This window comes from Diabrotica virgifera, chromosome 7, assembly GCF_917563875.1.
Source record: "Diabrotica virgifera virgifera chromosome 7, PGI_DIABVI_V3a".
Classification (NCBI taxonomy): Eukaryota; Metazoa; Arthropoda; class Insecta; order Coleoptera; family Chrysomelidae; genus Diabrotica; species Diabrotica virgifera.
Window position 1 is genome coordinate 133,761,289 of NC_065449.1, and position 17,374 is coordinate 133,778,662.

The 17,374-nt window shown below is 32.1% G+C and overlaps 1 protein-coding gene across 4 annotated transcripts in view; it reads right to left on the reverse strand.

Annotated features, from left to right (window-relative positions):
- Positions 1–17,374, reverse strand: part of LOC126888763 (activated Cdc42 kinase-like) — a 1,045,651-nt gene that overhangs the window by 69,320 nt on the left and 958,957 nt on the right. For all 4 annotated transcript variants that reach the window (XM_050657144.1, XM_050657145.1, XM_050657142.1 and 1 more), the window contains one exon: positions 6,385–6,926. In XM_050657144.1, the coding sequence (XP_050513101.1) occupies positions 6,385–6,926 (542 nt within the window). The remainder of the gene's footprint in view (positions 1–6,384; positions 6,927–17,374) is intronic.

A 17,374-nucleotide genomic window follows, 5' to 3' on the forward strand; every position in this document is an offset into this window, starting at 1 on the left:
ATTTATTTCAACCTAAACGTTCTCACTGTAGTGTATAGTGTCACAACACTTGCTTATACAGTGATGAGCATGCTAATAACCGGCAGAATAGCTCAAAAGATAGAAATTATAATACATTGCGAAACAAAAAGAGATGAAACTAGTGGAGGTGGAAATTATCGTTATAAACGTATTACAATGTAATTAACATTAAATTACATAGTTTCCCACCTTTAGACGTCTGTGACAGAAGTATTTTATAAAATTCTACTGTCACAGTGACAGTTGTCATACTCATCTGATACACCTCTACTAGTTTCATCTCTTTTTGTTTCGCAATGTACATATTATGTTTTCCATCTTTTGAGCTATTGTGCCGGTTATTAGCGCGCTCATCACTGTATAGAAGAATTCGCCGTAAAACGAAATCAAGAGACGTAGTACATTTCAGTTCTTTCAGAGAGCGCCATAACATGCTTACTAGTTTCACTCTGTTGTTCTGAAGCTATTTCCTTGTGGCATTTTTATAATTAACTATTTAGATGGGAAAGAAGCCACAATTAAATTGAAAAAAATAATTGTATTAACGTTTCGACGCCCAAATCGGGTGTCGTTGTCAAAATACAAAATACTACTAAATTAAACAAAAATGTTGTTGCTTAGTAAACAATTCTTCCAATAATTTATTTAATCTGACTCATTTATATCATTATATAGTTTCACTCTCATTAGAGATCATCAGAGAGTGTATATGTCAACGTAAAAACCCGATTTCAGTTAAAACCAGAATTTACTAGGAAAAACTAATTTTAACTATGCGCTTTAGACAATTCTAGTTTTACCTAGTGAGAACTATTGTCCTTTTCATGAGCATTTTTCAGTGCGTAACAAATGATAGAAAAAAGAGTAAGTCCGTGATAATACACATTTATGACATTTATTCTAACATGACATTTTAGTTAAATCTGACAGTTGTCACATTTTATTTTCAATTTGGAATAAAAACAAATCAAATGTGTTTCTTGCATTTATAAAATGGTATTTTCTTTGATTTGTATAGTCTTATAAATTATACAGATTATATTTGTAATATTATTATCTAATTAAAAAAAATATTTTTTTTATTATGGCGCCATCTATCGACAACTAGAATAACTAGAATAAATGTTGTAAATGTCTGTAATCACGGACGTGCCTTTTTTCTGTCACATACAATTTAATGCGCTAGAAAGAAATCGAAAAACTGTGACGCACTGAAAGATGATCATGAGAAAAAGAATAGAACTACATATTTCAGTCAAAACTAGTTTTCACTAAACTTTCAGTAATTTCCAGATTCAACTAAAACTCTGTAAATAATTTCTCTAAAACGTAAAATACTGGACAAGGTAAAACAACTAGTTTAAATGATGCATTTACTTGAGCACAAATAAACTAAATCTGAATGGTTGTACAATAGTAAAAACAAAACATAAATAAACTATCGAACAGTTCTTTGGATTTAAGAATAAAGATTCTATATACCCTATATTTCTATATCTCCTGATCTTCTTCTTCTTTTAGTGCCTATTCGTTTCGAATATTGGCGATCATTCTGGCTATAATTATTTTATTAACTGATGCTTTAAATAGATTAGTTGTTGTTGTGGAGAACCATTCCTCAGGTTCTTTAACCATGATATTCTTCTTCTCCTAATTCCTCGCTTTGCGAATACTTTACCTTGAAGGATTACCTTCAGTAATCTGTATTTGGTGACGTTTCTCATTATGTGTCCGAGATATTCTAACTTTCTTCTTTTAATGGTATACATCACCTCTCTTTCTTTGCCCACTCTTCGTAATACGGTCTCGTTGGTTATCTTGTCCGTCCATGATATCCTTAGGATTCGCCTATATAGCCACATCTCGAAGGCTTCAAGTTTTTTCTCCATTGCTTCAGTTAGTGTCCAGGATTCAACTCCGTAATACAATATTGAGAAGATATAACATCGTAGGAGCCTTACTTTTATCTCCAGATTAAGGTTGTGGCTTTTAAAGAGTTTGGCCATGTTATTGAATGCACTCCTAGCCTTCTCTATTCTACATTTTATTTCCTGTGAGTGATCCCATTGTTCATTTACTATTGTTCCAAGATAGTTATACTGTTTTACTCGGTCCACTGGAGTATTATTGATAAGTAGTTGGACGTCTCTAATTTTATTTTTGCCGATGATCATAAATTTAGTTTTTGTTATATTTACTTGAAGTCCAAATCTTTCACTTACTTCATTTACTTTGTTTATTAGTTGCTGTAAACTGTTCAAACTGTCTGCAAAAATAACGGTGTCGTCTGCATAGCGGATGTTGTTTAGGCGTTCTCCATTTAGAAGTATTCCATGTTCGCAATTTTCCAAGGCTTCACTAAATGTTTCCTCTGAATATAGATTAAATAATATAGGTGAAAGTATACAGCCTTGTCTAACGCCCCGTAGAATCTGGATCGCTTCCGTTGGTTCACCTCCAAGATTCGTTCTTATTGTGGCTGATTGGTTCCAGTATAAATTTTGTATTATACGCCGATCTGTATCATCCATTTGGGCTTTTGTTAGAACATCCGTCATATTTCGGTGTTGAACTGTATCAAATGCTTTTTGGTAGTCCACAAAACAGGTGTAAATATCGCAAGTCATATCTCTGCATCTTTGAAATAATACCTGTAGACTAAACAGCAGTGCATCTCGTGTACCTACGCCTTTCATGAATCCAAACTGTGTCTTGTATTCTCTCTTCGCATAGCTTGTATATTCTACGATGTATAATTTTAAGAAAAAGTTTTAATGTATGGCTCATTAGACTTATTAGCCTATATTCTCCGCACTTTTTTGCTTCCTGTTTCTTTGGTAAGGTAATACATTCTGAAACTAGCCAATCTTTTGGGATATTGCCTATGTCATAGATATTATTGAAGATTTTACATAGTATTCTTAAAGATTCATCATCACGAAGTTTAAGAAATTCAGATTGTACTCCGTCTGGTCCTGGAGCTCTACCTTCTTTTAGTGATATTATGGCTGTTCTTATTTCTGCCACTAGTATAGGTGGTCCTGTTTCCGTAGGTATTGGGGACTGGTTCTCCCTCTCATCAAAAAATAAATTTCGTATGTAATTTTTCCAGGTATCATTGATACTCTCTTTGTCCACGATTATCTCTCCATTGTCATTAACAAGTTTATTTATTCTTCTGTTTTTACATTTGCCTGTAATTTCTCTTACCTTCTTATGCACGTTGAAGTCGTCGTATTTACTTTGAAGAATTTCGATTTCTTGGCATTTTCTCTCCAGTTCTTTCTGTTTAGCTTCTCTGATCTTTCTCTGTATCTCTCGCTGTAATGTTTTATACATGGAGTTATCGTTCTTGTTTTTCCTTCTTTCTTCCATTAGTTGCAGAATATCTGTCGTCATCCATGTCTTATTCTTACCTTCTTTGTTTTTCATAAAATTGTCTTTAATGTCGTCTATCGTTTTATTAAGTGATTCTACCTTATCTTCTGTGCGTTCCGTTGTATTATCGATTTCTTTAAATTTTCTATTTAATGTTTTGCTGACTATTTCTTTTACTTCGCTACATTTCAGTTTTCTCATGTCGATGTTTTTTACAGTTTTTCCGCGTATTTTCTTTAACTTGGTTCTATACACGCCCACTAAAGGATTGTGGTCAGATTGAATATCAGCACCTGGGTAGGTTTTAACACTGTTAAAACTATTTCGATATCTTTTGCTAACAAGCATATAGTCTATTTGATTTCTAATAATAACGTCTTCTCCGTTGTCTCTAAGTGATTTCCACGTATACAGGCGTCTAGGTGGTAGTTTGTAAAATGTGTTTAGCACGATTAAGTCATGCTCAGCTGCAAAGATACTCATAGAAAGATCATCAAAAAGATCAAAGATCTCTCCGGATCTACTGAATATATTTTGATCGTTCTTTTTTTAATTTGTATGTAATTTTTCTGTACATTACAAATATGCAATTTGTCTAGACTAGACATTTATTAATTAATAAACAGTCTAATTTGTTTAAACAATTTTTGAAAAAATAATTTTTCCCAAAAATCCATGATTTTAATCATACTATCATCATTAATCATAGAAAAAGTTAAGGTATACTTAAAAACTAAATTATCTTCAATAAATAATTATCTAATAAAAATTATTTATTTATTAAGGTGTACTTTAACTTTTTCTATGATCATTATTGATAATATGATTAAAAAAATAGATTTTTGTAAAAAAATATTTTTTCAAGAATTGTTTAAACAAATTAGACTGTTTATTAATTAATAAATTGTTTATTAATTAATAAATTTATAAACAAATTGCATATTTGTAATGTACGTAGAAATTACATACAAATTAAAAAAAGAAAGATCAAAATACATTGAGTTGATCCGGAGATACAGAAAATTATATTGGTTTGAAATTTGAAATTGTATTTTAACTCAGTGGATTTATAAGTTCCTCCAAGTAATCGTTTGAACTACATTTTTGAAAAATTGTAGAGGGTGCTATGAAGGTACAATGTTTGTGCAAATTTTTTATGAAAAAATACAAATCCCATTCTTTAAAATGGCATTGATGAGATTCCTTAATTATTATAAACAAATTAGCTGTGAATTAAAAAAACACATGGCCAACTTTGTCCCAAATGAACCCAGGCTAAATTTTGTTATTTGAAAATTCGTGTTAAAATATCGAATATATAAAAAGATTGTTTCTACGGACAACATTAGGATTTTTGACTATATTAATTATTTTTTTTAATACATTTTGATACTATCACTCTTCTACTTTCATTTGGCATACTCAGAATTGCCCTATCTTCATTATGTTCTGTCTTATGATATTGCAAAATAAAGGTCTCAGGGATAAACAAATAGAATAACTCTTAAACTGATTAATGGATCGGTCTCAAATTTTGAAGGTTTGTTAAGTACCACAATACCTAACTTTGGGTGAAACACTAAAGTTCTAAGGTTTTTAAGTTATTAAAGTTATTAAAGTTAAGGTTAATAAGTTTTAGTAAAAACAGGAAACAAGGCAGGAAACAGGTAGGTTTTCTTCCTATAGGTTTACAATAACTAAAAAGTAGTCAGCTACCTGGATCTTTGAGTGTCCCGAGAAAATCCATATTTCTTTGGACTATAAATAATTTAATATAACCAATAAAAACGATGCAGAAAAATCACTATACTCCAGCCATTTAAAAGATGGAATCCAATGTCGCGTGATCACTCAATGCAAGCATCGACCGGTCGTTCGATGCCAGACCTTCTAAGAGCTGTTTACACAGTCATTATTTATGTTTTGCACTTCCTCTGGTGAATTTTGTTAGGCAGTGCTTAAAATTCGTTTTAGTTGAGTGGTGTAAACGTGGTGACATCGGAAGAAGAACGTTTAAGAGTGCATGCCATTCACGTGATCATTCCATCTTTTCAGCGGCTAGACTATAGTTTGTTACCGACCGGCTGCCTTCGTCATTCATACGATCAAATCGTATTTGTCACAAACTCGCAACGACTTTAACTGGCATTCGCTAGTAATTCCACCAAAAACCAGTTTGAACTGATGAAAAGTTTGAAATGAAATTCGTTGGGGATTTCTACTTTTAACTGAATTTAGCAGTAAGTTTTGATTAGTTAAAACTAGAATTGTCTAAAGAGCATAGTTAAAACTAGTTTTTCCTAGTAAAATCGGGTTTTAATTGAAATTGGGTTTTAACGGTAACATATAATGGCTCTCTCTGAACGAACTGAAACAAACCGTAGCGACATCTGCTTAAAACAATTCACCTCTAATGAGACCAAGTTTCTGGTTACACCTTCGTTTCTATTACTTGCAAACCAAACGAATGCTGAATAAAAGAAGACACGGGGAGGTCTATAATTTGCACATTACTTCCTGACTTGCTTATATATTTTGAATATTTTGTCGAGATATTTGGCATACATATTCGCAATATAGTAAAGAATGGCGGTACAGAGCCCAATTTGAGAAATATGTTAGTATGTGGAAATTACTCTATAATTAAATAATATATTGCAAAAACGAGCCTGTACCGCCATTAAGAAGAACAAAAAAACAATACACTTTCATAAAATAAACTTTTTTTATCCCATGCCAAAATTTTGTGTCACATTGGAACTACTAAAAATCGATTATCTATAACAAGAAATCGAACTTGACTGACTTGGCAAAATTTAGCGCGCCTATGAGTATAATAATTATGGTTTTTGATAGTATAATGTCACTGTCACTGTCGTGCTGCCGACGCACTGTTGCCGCACTGTTCAAAGTTTGCAGAACTTTAGAAAAACAAAAATATTGATGACGCGCTAATGGGGTAGGAAATACAACTATGATACTTACATCTTTTCCTAATACTTTGGACATAATTCGAACTTCATCTGAGTCGTTTCCTCTTGTTCTCGAAGGTGGCTTAGAATTGGCAAACTTTAGTAAATCTTCACAACTAACATGATGACTATGCATTTTTTCTTCTTCTGCCTTTAAACCGCCAAAACTTTCATCACCATCTACAACGTCAAGCTCAACAGGTATCTCATCTAAAGCATTTAAGTTGGATTCAATTTGTTCTTCAAAGTGCTGAGATTCGGGATTTTTTCCATGGATTATACCGTTGTTAGTGTACACTGGTTCATTATGAAATGGATTGATATTCGTTGCGGGGGGTGGAGATACTGTGTTGACCTTGTCGAGGGTCCTTTGAAGACTGGTAGGAGGTATTATTAGTGGATGTTTTCTTGTATGTCGTGGTTTGGCTGCCAAAAGAGCTTTGTTCTTGTCTCTGGGTGGTAATGGGATGGGGTTTTCGTCTTTATGAATTGGTTTAGTTAATGCAATCGTTGGATGTAACGGAGATTGTCGAGGTAGGGTGGCATGAGAAAATTCTAAAAAGCAAAGAAAATCAATAAATACATTTAAAAGAAAAAAATGTTTAAAACTAAGATTCTATCTACATACTTTAGTTCTATGAGTTTTAAATTATATATTATGGTTCAAGAAAATCAATAACACTATACTTGAGAACAAAAAAATCGACTCACTCGATGAATTATTATACACATTAGATGTCTCGAATTTCCAAAACCTGTTGTCAGATTTGAGTTATTTTTTTAGTATGTTATAGCCTTATTCTTTAACAATATCACTGTAATAATAATGTTGCTAAGCAGGTAAATGTCATTTTATACCGGTTGTAACAATCATACTGTGTTTTTTGGAAAATCATACTGTGGAATATTCTAGCATATATATTTAAATCAAAACTCAATTGTAGCCTTAGGCCTTCTTAACATTTTTTGTGAATCATTCGCTTATGTTCGATAATAAAAGAGATATGTACTTTTATATTACAAATGAGGTATGCTATTAGGTATTGATCAATATCATTCCAAATCTCGAGAGCTACTGTTTCTACCTCTTGTAAGGTTCTAGGAGATGGCAAACGCTGTAGTAGTCTTCTCCCAATCAAGTCCCACAAATGTCCGATCGGGTTAAGATCTGGATGCGATGGCCAATTTAAAGTTCGAACATTTACCTGTTGTAAATATTTGGTTACCGTTCGTGAACGTAAGGTCTTGCATTATCGTGCATTAGCAAAAAATTGTTAACAATATAAAGAGCCGATAGCACGGTAGCTAAGTCCTTCGCTATATGTAAGATCACTGCTTGAACACACTCATCGCGGGTCAAATTCCTTGTAGCGCGTTCCATTTCCACCAAATAACAAAAAAAAAATACATACTCAATTGAAACTTTCAATAATAAATCTACTAATTTTCACAAAAAACCAGACACTTTTTGACTCTTAACAATTTCACATCCATTAAATTGTTAATTTCTCATAGCCTACTCTAGGCTTGTTTATTAAACTAAGCAGAAAATGAGGATTTATTTATGAAAAACATGACTAGTTGTTAAGGTACCTAACTTTTTTATTATCCACCATAAGCAAATGAATCAAAAAGAAAATGTTAATAAAGCCTAAGGGAAAGTGATACGCCACTTTGCTGATAAACGAGGCAATTTTAAGTGCTCCGCAATTACATCCGAATTTCGGAAATATCGAGCATTAAAAATTGTAGTGTGCATGTAAAAATTGGAGTGAATCGTGAGCAAATCATATAGGTACTACAATAAAGTGCTGATAGTGTTAGTGACATAATAGGACTAATAATATTCGAGGTAAGCTGAAACAAAAATATCGTGGAGTGTTATCAGTTGGTAGCCATTATTCATCCGAAAGGTCGACTTGTGGATAATCGCTGACGCTAGCAGATAGGCAACATATATTACAATGCCCATAGGCGTAGCAGAAGAATACGGAATGGATGAACTGAGCGAGATGATTAAAGAAGTAACAAACGGAATGAAAGAGATTGCGAATGAAATGAAAGAAATGAGAACTGAGCGTAAAGAATTAATAAAAATTGTCAAAGATTTGACAAGGGAATGGAAGCAGAGTGTGGAAGAAGTAAAAGAGATTAGGAGAGAAAATGAGGTAATGAAAACTAAAATCAGGGTGCTAGAAGAAAATCTTGAAACTATGGAAAGGAAAGAACGTCGAAATAACAATATTATCACCGGATTTGAAACTGCAAGGGATACTAAAGGGCTGAAAGAAGAAATAGAGAATAAGTTGAAAACTTTTCTTGGAACAAAGTGTGAGATAAAAGAGATAACGGAACTGAATAAGAGAATGTGCAAGTTAGAATTGGGTTCGTTTGGGGATAAAGCAGAAAGAATGAAAAATAAGAACAAGTTAAGGCTCATTAAAGGAAGAAAACTTTTTACTGACGATGACTACACGGTCCAAGAAAAAAAGATTCAAAAACAACTAAGAGAATATGCAAATGAACAGAGACAAAAAGGTAATGTTGTAAAAATTAAATACCAGAAGATCATTATAAATGATGAACTGTGGAAATGGAATATGGAAACTCGCACAATTGAAAAGGAGAGTAATAGTGCTAATCCAAAAAACTAATAAAAACAGAGGCGGGCAAAATGATGACAAATTCGGCAATGAAAACGGAAAAAGAAATGGAACTGAAAGTAATAGATAAAAAAAGGAGGGGTATGGAGAACAGAGACATGTAATGTTAGAGGAATAAATGGAAAAGCGTTAGAATTAGTAGAAACCCTTAGCAGCATTAACTATTCTGCAATAGCCATCACTGAGACAAAAAAAGAGAGCTGGGACAAAAATAATAGGAGATGGAAATCTATTAATCCACAGTAGTGTAAAGAAAGGAAACTGAATGGGCCAGAGCAGGAGTAGCATGCTTGATACCCAAAGATAAAGTAAAAGCTATAAGAAATTGGGAGTTCATCAATGAGAGACTGTTGAAAGTATCAAATCAATGAATTGACAAAGCTAACGACAAAAATCAATTTTGGGATTAACTACAACAGACAGTAAATTATGAGGGAACACTCATAATATTAGGGGACTTCAACGCTAGAATGGGAAACGAAAACATGAAATGGCAAGGAGCTATAGGTAGGCACGGAGAACACATAATTAATAAAAATGGGAAAATATTGCTACAAGTTTTGTATAGACAATAATTTAGTCATAGCCAACACTTTCTTTGAGCACAAAGAAATACACAAGATAACAAGAGCAATACCTCAGCGAAATGAAAAGTCAATAATAGACTTCATAATTGTCCCCCGAGAAAAAAGGAGTAAAGTTAAAGATGTCGGTGTGAAAAGAAGCTATGAGATAGGTAGTGACCATTGTCTACTAGAAAGAGTATTCAAGAATACTTCGAGGACCGCAAGCAGATAAACAAAAAAACTATAGCGGAAGTATAAGAACTTATAAGCTGAGAAACTTGCAAACAAGAAACGAGTAAGTATATAAAGAAAACGGAAGAACAGTATGCAAGGATTGAAAAGAGGAGACAAATTAGAAATGTGGAAGAAAAGTAAAACCGATTTAAAGCAATACTCTTAGAAATAGCAGGGCAAGTTTGCGGGTACACCAGAAGAAATAATCATAAAAAGCAGAAAAGCTGGGGGAACGATGATATTAAAAAAGAAGTCAGAGAAAAGAAAAGGCTATGGAAAATGTGCATACAAAAAAGAAATCAAGAGGCCTACGATAAATACAAGGAGCAGCGCAACAAAGGTGAAGTAAGGATAAAACAAGAAAAGCAGAATGCCTGGGAAGAATTTGGAAGAACTACGGAAGAAAATAGTACCCAAAATACAAAATTATTCTATAGTCTTAAAGAATATGAGAAGTAAAACCGACATTAAACTACAGCAGATAAAGGATAGAAATGGAAATACAATAACTGAGGATGAACCCATTATAGAAAGGTGTAGAGCATAATTCAAGGAACTTTTAAACAACGAAAATGTAACAACAGAGAATCGCACGCAGATAACAGACGAAACACCTGAAAGAGGGCAAGAAGACGTTCATGAAACTAAAATAAAGATGGAAGAAGTTGAAGATGCATTAAAAAACTAAAAGTTGGTAAAGCAGCATGGATCGACAGAATAGATGCTGAATTATTGAAATATCTTGGACAACAGGGTAAACAAGAATTACATTACCCACTAAATTTAGCGTGGACAAATAAAACAATCCCAGGGGATTGGAACATTTCAATAATACTGCCTCTACACAAAAAGGAAGACTCTAAAGAGTGCAGCAATTATAGGGGTATATCACTTCTATGCTCAACGTTGAAGATCTACGAAATTATTCTAGAAAATAAACTACCGAGAAATAGTCGACCCTCGACTGGCAGGTTTCCAAAGTGGGTTTAGACCTCCACACAGCGTAAAAGACCATATATTCACACTACAGCAAATCACTGAAAAAACACTGTTAAAAACGGTACACTGCACCTGGCGTTCTTAGATATGAAAAAGGCGTTTGACATGGTCAATAGAGAAGGAATATGGCAAAGCCTCATAAACAAGGAAGTAGATGAAGAACTCGTAAGTGCAATAAAGAGTTTATATGTCAACACAAAAAATCAGGTCAGGACAAGTAACCTAATCTCAGGCGAATTTTCTAATAACGACGGGGTTAGTCAAGGTGGAGTACTGAGCCCACTATTATTTATTTCTGTTATGGATGAAGTGATTAAAAAGTGTTGGATAAAAACTAAAAAATGCGCTAAATGGTATAGAAATCTGCAACAAATAAAAATTGAAGCCTGTGCATTTGCTGATGACATTGTTTTAGTTGCAAGAACTGAAAAGGCTCTTGCAGATAATATTAGAATCTGGGCAGAGGAACTAAAAAGCTACAACTTAATAATAAATATAAAGAAAACCAAAGTAATGACAATAGCCAACAATGAAGCAAATGTAAATATTGAAATCGAAGGGCAAAAAACAAGAAGATGAAATTGGTAACAGAATAAAATTGGCAACGAGAACTTATTATTCACTGTATAAAAATTTCCTAAACAAAAAGGAAATATCGAGTAAAACCAAAATGACAGTCTATAAAATCGTATATATGCCAATTACAATATATGGGGCAGAAAATTGGGTACTGAATGACAGACAAAGGAAAATATTACAAGCTACAGAAATGAGATACTTAAGAAAAGTGGTGGAAGCAAGAAGATTAGGCAAAAGAAGAAACGAAGATATAAGATATAAAACGATACACTGCACCTGGCGTTCTTAGATATGAAAAAGGCGTTTGACATGGTCAATAGAGAAGGAATATGGCAAAGCCTCATAAACAAGGAAGTCGATGAAGAACTCGTAAGTGCAAACTACAGGTAAAATCGCTCAACGAAAAAGTTGAAGAAAAGAAGTTAAAATGGGCTGGACACATGATAAGAATGAGTGGTAGACAAGTGAAAATGGCATGGGAGGCAAAAGCATTGGGTAACAGCACGAGGGGTAGACCAAGGAAAAGCTGGAACACTGATGTAAGCAAAATATTCAAGAAAAGAGGAACATCGTGGCAAGAAAAAAAGTTTTAGCAGCAGATAGGAAGAAGTGGCGTAAATTTGCAGAGAGTAGCATATAAAAGAAGAAACCTCGACACCTATGGGTATAAGAGGCAATCGATTATGTATGTAATAAAGCCTAAGGCTACAAGTTTTAATTTCAATATTTTATATATACTAGAATAGTAGTTTTATATATATATATATATATATATATATATATATATATATATATTGATACATGTATCCATGTGACTTCCAAAGTAGATTCTCGTAATACGTTGTTACTTCATATATACCGTTATGACTTCCGATTTCGGAAGTCACAACGTTTTGCCTATATTTTTACGAATTTGGCTACTAGATGGTATCAGAAGGCTTATATTAAAAATTTCGACAGTCATATCGTATCTAACATACTCATAAGATCAGATTTTAGTTCGACGGTATATCACCAGCGCTAGTGTCGCTCCCGTGCTACTATACAGGTTATGTACACAACGCGTAGCGTCTTCCGTATACCACACCGCTCGGTGTGACTTCCGTTTTTTGGCAACCCTGTGTAACGGTTTCCAGACATTTATCTGTTGTAGATTCGCGGTTCTAATCGTACTTAGTGTTTTGTGTGCCTTTTGTTTTTAAACATGAATAATAGCAGATCTGCTTTACTTTTAAAGTTAGCCTTAAATGAAGGTACAATAAGTGATTATATATCTCTATAATTATATATTTTCTGTACTTATTTTAATCTATAATATTTACTTACCTATCTACTCATATAAATTCATTTTTCTCGTGTTTTTGTTTACTTCCTTTTTTACAATGAACTTCTAATTTAATCTACACTCACCGGCACGAAAAACGGGCACCCCAAAAAAATGGGTAATTTTTGATGTCTCGTATCTCCCAAACCTTTGGTCCGATTTAAGTAATTTTTTTAATATGTTATAGCCTTATTATTTAACAATATAGCTATGATAACATTATTGATAGACAGGTAAATTTTCATTGTATACCGGGTGTACCAATCAAACTGGGTTTTTTTCTCAATTTTCACAACACCCTGTGGAATATTCTAGCCTTTATAAAATATTTAAATTAAAGCCTAACTATAGCTCCAGGTTTTATTAACATTCTGTTTTTTATTCATTCGCTTACGTTGGATAATAAAAAAGTTAAGGACTTTAACAACTAGCCATGTTCTTTATCGATACAGGTGTTTCTAAATATAAGTGCGACAAACTTTAAGGGGTAATTTCTGCATGAAAAAATAATGATCGTTTGGCAAAATAATTTTATATTTGCAAGCAATTGCGGACATAGCTTTATCAAGTAAACGATCATTATTTTTTCATGCAGAATTACCCCTTAAAGTTTGTCGCACTTATTTAGAAACACCATGTACTGATAAAGAACATGTTTAGTTGTTAAAGTCCCTAACTTTTTTATTATCCAACATAAGCGAATGAATAACAAACAGAACATTAAGAAAACCTGGGGCTATAGTTGGGTTTTAATTTCAATATTGTATAAAGGCTAGAATATTCCACAGAGTGTTGTGAAAATTGAAAAAAAAAACAGTTTGATTGGTACGCCCAGTATATAATGATAATTTACCTGTCTAGAAACAATATTATTACAGCGATATAGTTAAAGAATAAGGCTATAACATATTAAAGAAATACTTAAATCGGAGAATAGGTTTAGGAGATACGAGCCATCAAAAATGACACATTTTTTGGGGTGCCCGTTTTTCGTGCCGGTGAGTATATCTATTAAATAATCTAAATTAATTTTAGAAATCTTATTAAAAGCTTAAGGTGATAAAGTAGCGATCAACAGGTAGTCAAAACGCCAAATCGATTTTATAGTTATTGTTATTTCGAAAGTAATAAAACGTGTAAAAATTACAAAAAAATTGAATGTACAATTACAATTGAATGGAATTAAATACACGATAAAATGAATCAAGAGCGATAAAAAGTTTAAAATAATAAATTCTAGTAATAATATAAAATACAGTAAACTCTCTCTTAAGGGGGTAGGCGCAAAATCTCTGTCCAATGCTATTTAAATACATTTATTTTTTTCGAATCCTGAGAAAACTAATAATATTTTTTTAAACATACACCCAGAATGAAAGATAACATTATTACGGGGGACCGAAAGTCCCTTAGAATAAAAAAAAGTTTCTTTTGAATGAAATATTCGAAATTAAAAATCACACTAACTTTTCTCTTGTTTTTTCATCCCATTATCTTTATTAAAATAAACATAGATTAGGTATATAAGTTATTAAAATAAACATTATATAAGTTTTCAGGGACTTTCTGCCCTCGGTAATAATGTAAGCTTCCATTCTGCGTTTAAATTTTTTAAAAATACTTATTAGTTTTCTCAGAATTCGAAAAAAATTAATGCATTTAATTAGCACTGGACTAAGATTTTGCGCCTATCCCCAACGAGCACCTCCTCTATACGGACGGTATTTAAAACAAAATTCATTTGCCGATATATTGAGCCGGTACTCTTCCGGACAATCCCTTAAAATGATGTGTACCTAAATGAAAAAAAAAAATACATAGGTATTTTTTCCAAATATTTTAGAATACAAAACTACAATATTTATATTTTATTATTTCAAATTAACACAGAGATGACAACGAGTGATATTTGATAACTCTTTACCTTATCAGCAGTAGGTAATAAAAATCTGGTTCTTATAGTGTGGGATCCGTCATTAAAATATTTTGTGTGTCGGTCATTAAAAGAAATGTGACACCATAACGCGTTGCTCTAATAATACTTTAACACTGATATTATGTTGTGACTAAAAATGTTAACGGAATGTCTGCTTGATTGAACATATCCAATAAAAATTGTATTTTCTTTTAAAAATGTTTGGGATTGAAGGGAGACTTTGACTGTATGATAAAACAATAATTATACAAACAAAACAGTCAAAACAAACATAATTATCAAGATTTTTGCTGTAAACTCGTGGAGAAATACATTAAATTAATAGAGATCGGGAAATATGCACTTAAAAAACCTTAAATTATGCAAAAAACAGTTGAATTGAAATATGCACCAAAATATTATGCTTTTATGCATTTATAAAAAACGCAAGAATAATTATATTGGTGTATTGAAAGTAGGTATTCCAGGTTGTATCTTAGTCGATAGGAAAAATATTCTGATTCGTTTTTTACGATCTTACGGAGATAGTATAGTTCATTAGCGGTTTTTGCTCCAAATTTTAAAGAACGGATTGACGTGAAATTTAGCTTACACATAGGACCCATGTAAAAGAAAAAAAGTGAAAAGAAAACTTTGCCCTGGGGGTTGAGTTTCTCCTCTAATCGGAGGGGAAAAATATACGTTCAAAATAAGTTCGGAAATGGATAAACACACTAATTCTAAGCAACTTCTGTTATATAGAATTTTTCACTAAGTTAATACTTTTTGAGTTATTGGCTAGTCGATATGTCAATTTTTCAACAAAAAACACTTTTATACGGTTTTTTGCCAATAACTCAAAAAGTAAGTAGGTATGTTATCGGGAAAAACATTAAAAATATAGCTTATAAAGTAACAAAATTGATGTACGTATAACTTTTTAGAATCAGTAGAAGCAAAGTTGTAGCTTTGTAGCTAATGTAAAACAGGAAACAGGTTCATATTCGTCAAATTTAAAAATGAATAATTTCACGTGAAATAACCAAAAAATGATAGCAACTAAAAAATGATAAACTGTTCTGAGAAAACTTATTACAACTTTTTAAAGTTTTAAAAAAATATTTTTTATGTTTTCTAAAAAAGTTTCTAGCGTTAAAATTAAGAAAGATACTTTCAAAATAAAGTAGGTCCTATTTTTCTTAAAAAACTCCGAAAATCACCCCTTAATTCGGGCTAAGTAAAGGGCTAATTTTTGAAAAAATTGGGTTTTAAAGTAAAATTGTTTAAATTTTGAAAGAGATGCTTTTTTTTTCAAAATGACATAAAATTTATTAGTGCTACCAAAAATTACAAAGTGTAAAAAATGTAGGTTTTGCTTTTCTGAATATTTAGGATTATGTTTTTTTCTTTGAGACAAATATTGGTTAAGATATGGCTGTTCAAAATTGGCATACACAGTTGGTTAGTGACTAGTTCAATCCCTTTCAATTACATACCCTTCAAAAATAAGCACTTTGAACCAATGAAGCTTACAGATCATATTTATAAACAATACATACACGAGTAAATCAACTTGTGAAGTGGTGACGATAAATTTTATTTGCTAACTTCCTTAATTTAATGCTAAAAACTTTTTAACCTTTTTTTAAACACTACAAAAAAGTTGTAATGAGTGTTCCCCAAAAAGTGCTTTAGTTTTTGACACTTCACGTTGGAATATTCAATTGGAAATTTGACGTGTATGAACCTATTTGTCATTAGTTACAACTCTTCTTTTACTGGGTCTAGGGATCTCATACATAAGTACACTATTTTTTTATGGGCTGTATTTTTCTTAAGAATGTTTTTTTCGATAAAATACTTACTTTTTGAGTTAGATCTCTTGTGCAGAGCACAAGAGAGGTGATGACATAATGAGCAATAAATTACAAAAAAAAATTGACAGTTTTGTGGTTTGAAAGAAATTAGAATTTTTATATGTCAATGCTCTAAGAATTGTAGAATAGAAATGAATTCCAGTGACGAAGAGTTACAGTATTTTTATTTGTTTATCGTAGATAAAATATTGTATGAAATTGTGCGTGAAGTACTTTTTGCGAACTTACGCGATGTATAGCACTCGCTCCGTTTCATAAAAAACGATTTTCATATATTTAAAAAAAATGTTTCGACCCGGGTAGATGTTATTCCAGATTTTCAGATTTGGGCACAGAGTTGGATTGTTGGGGCATATATGGAGAGCAGGTAGCGCAACAACTATAAACTCAATTTTACAATGGAGACCCGGAGTTAGAAGGAGACGCGGAGGAACTAGAATAAATGGTTACAGGAATTAAAGGAAGATTTATATAGGGCAGGAATTAGAGACTAGCAGAAAAACAAAAGAGGGTAGAAAGAAATGGAGAAGCATAGTCAATAGTATCGAGTAGCAGATTGGGAAAAATCTGCTCGAAAAAGATGGATCTAGATAGCTTTTTAGCGGCTAATCCCCACCTGGAGTGTTTAGCCATTTAATTTTTTATTACATATTATTATTGATACATCAAAAATTAAAAGGACGGTGCCTGTAATAAAATCTAAAATATTAAAATTTTCTATAAGTTCAAATTTATTTATTAACATTTTTGATATAATTTTCATAAATAAATTACTTACTATTAACACTTTTTTAATTAATTCCAATAAATCCACTTTACAGCAATAATAATATATTAGTATTTTTG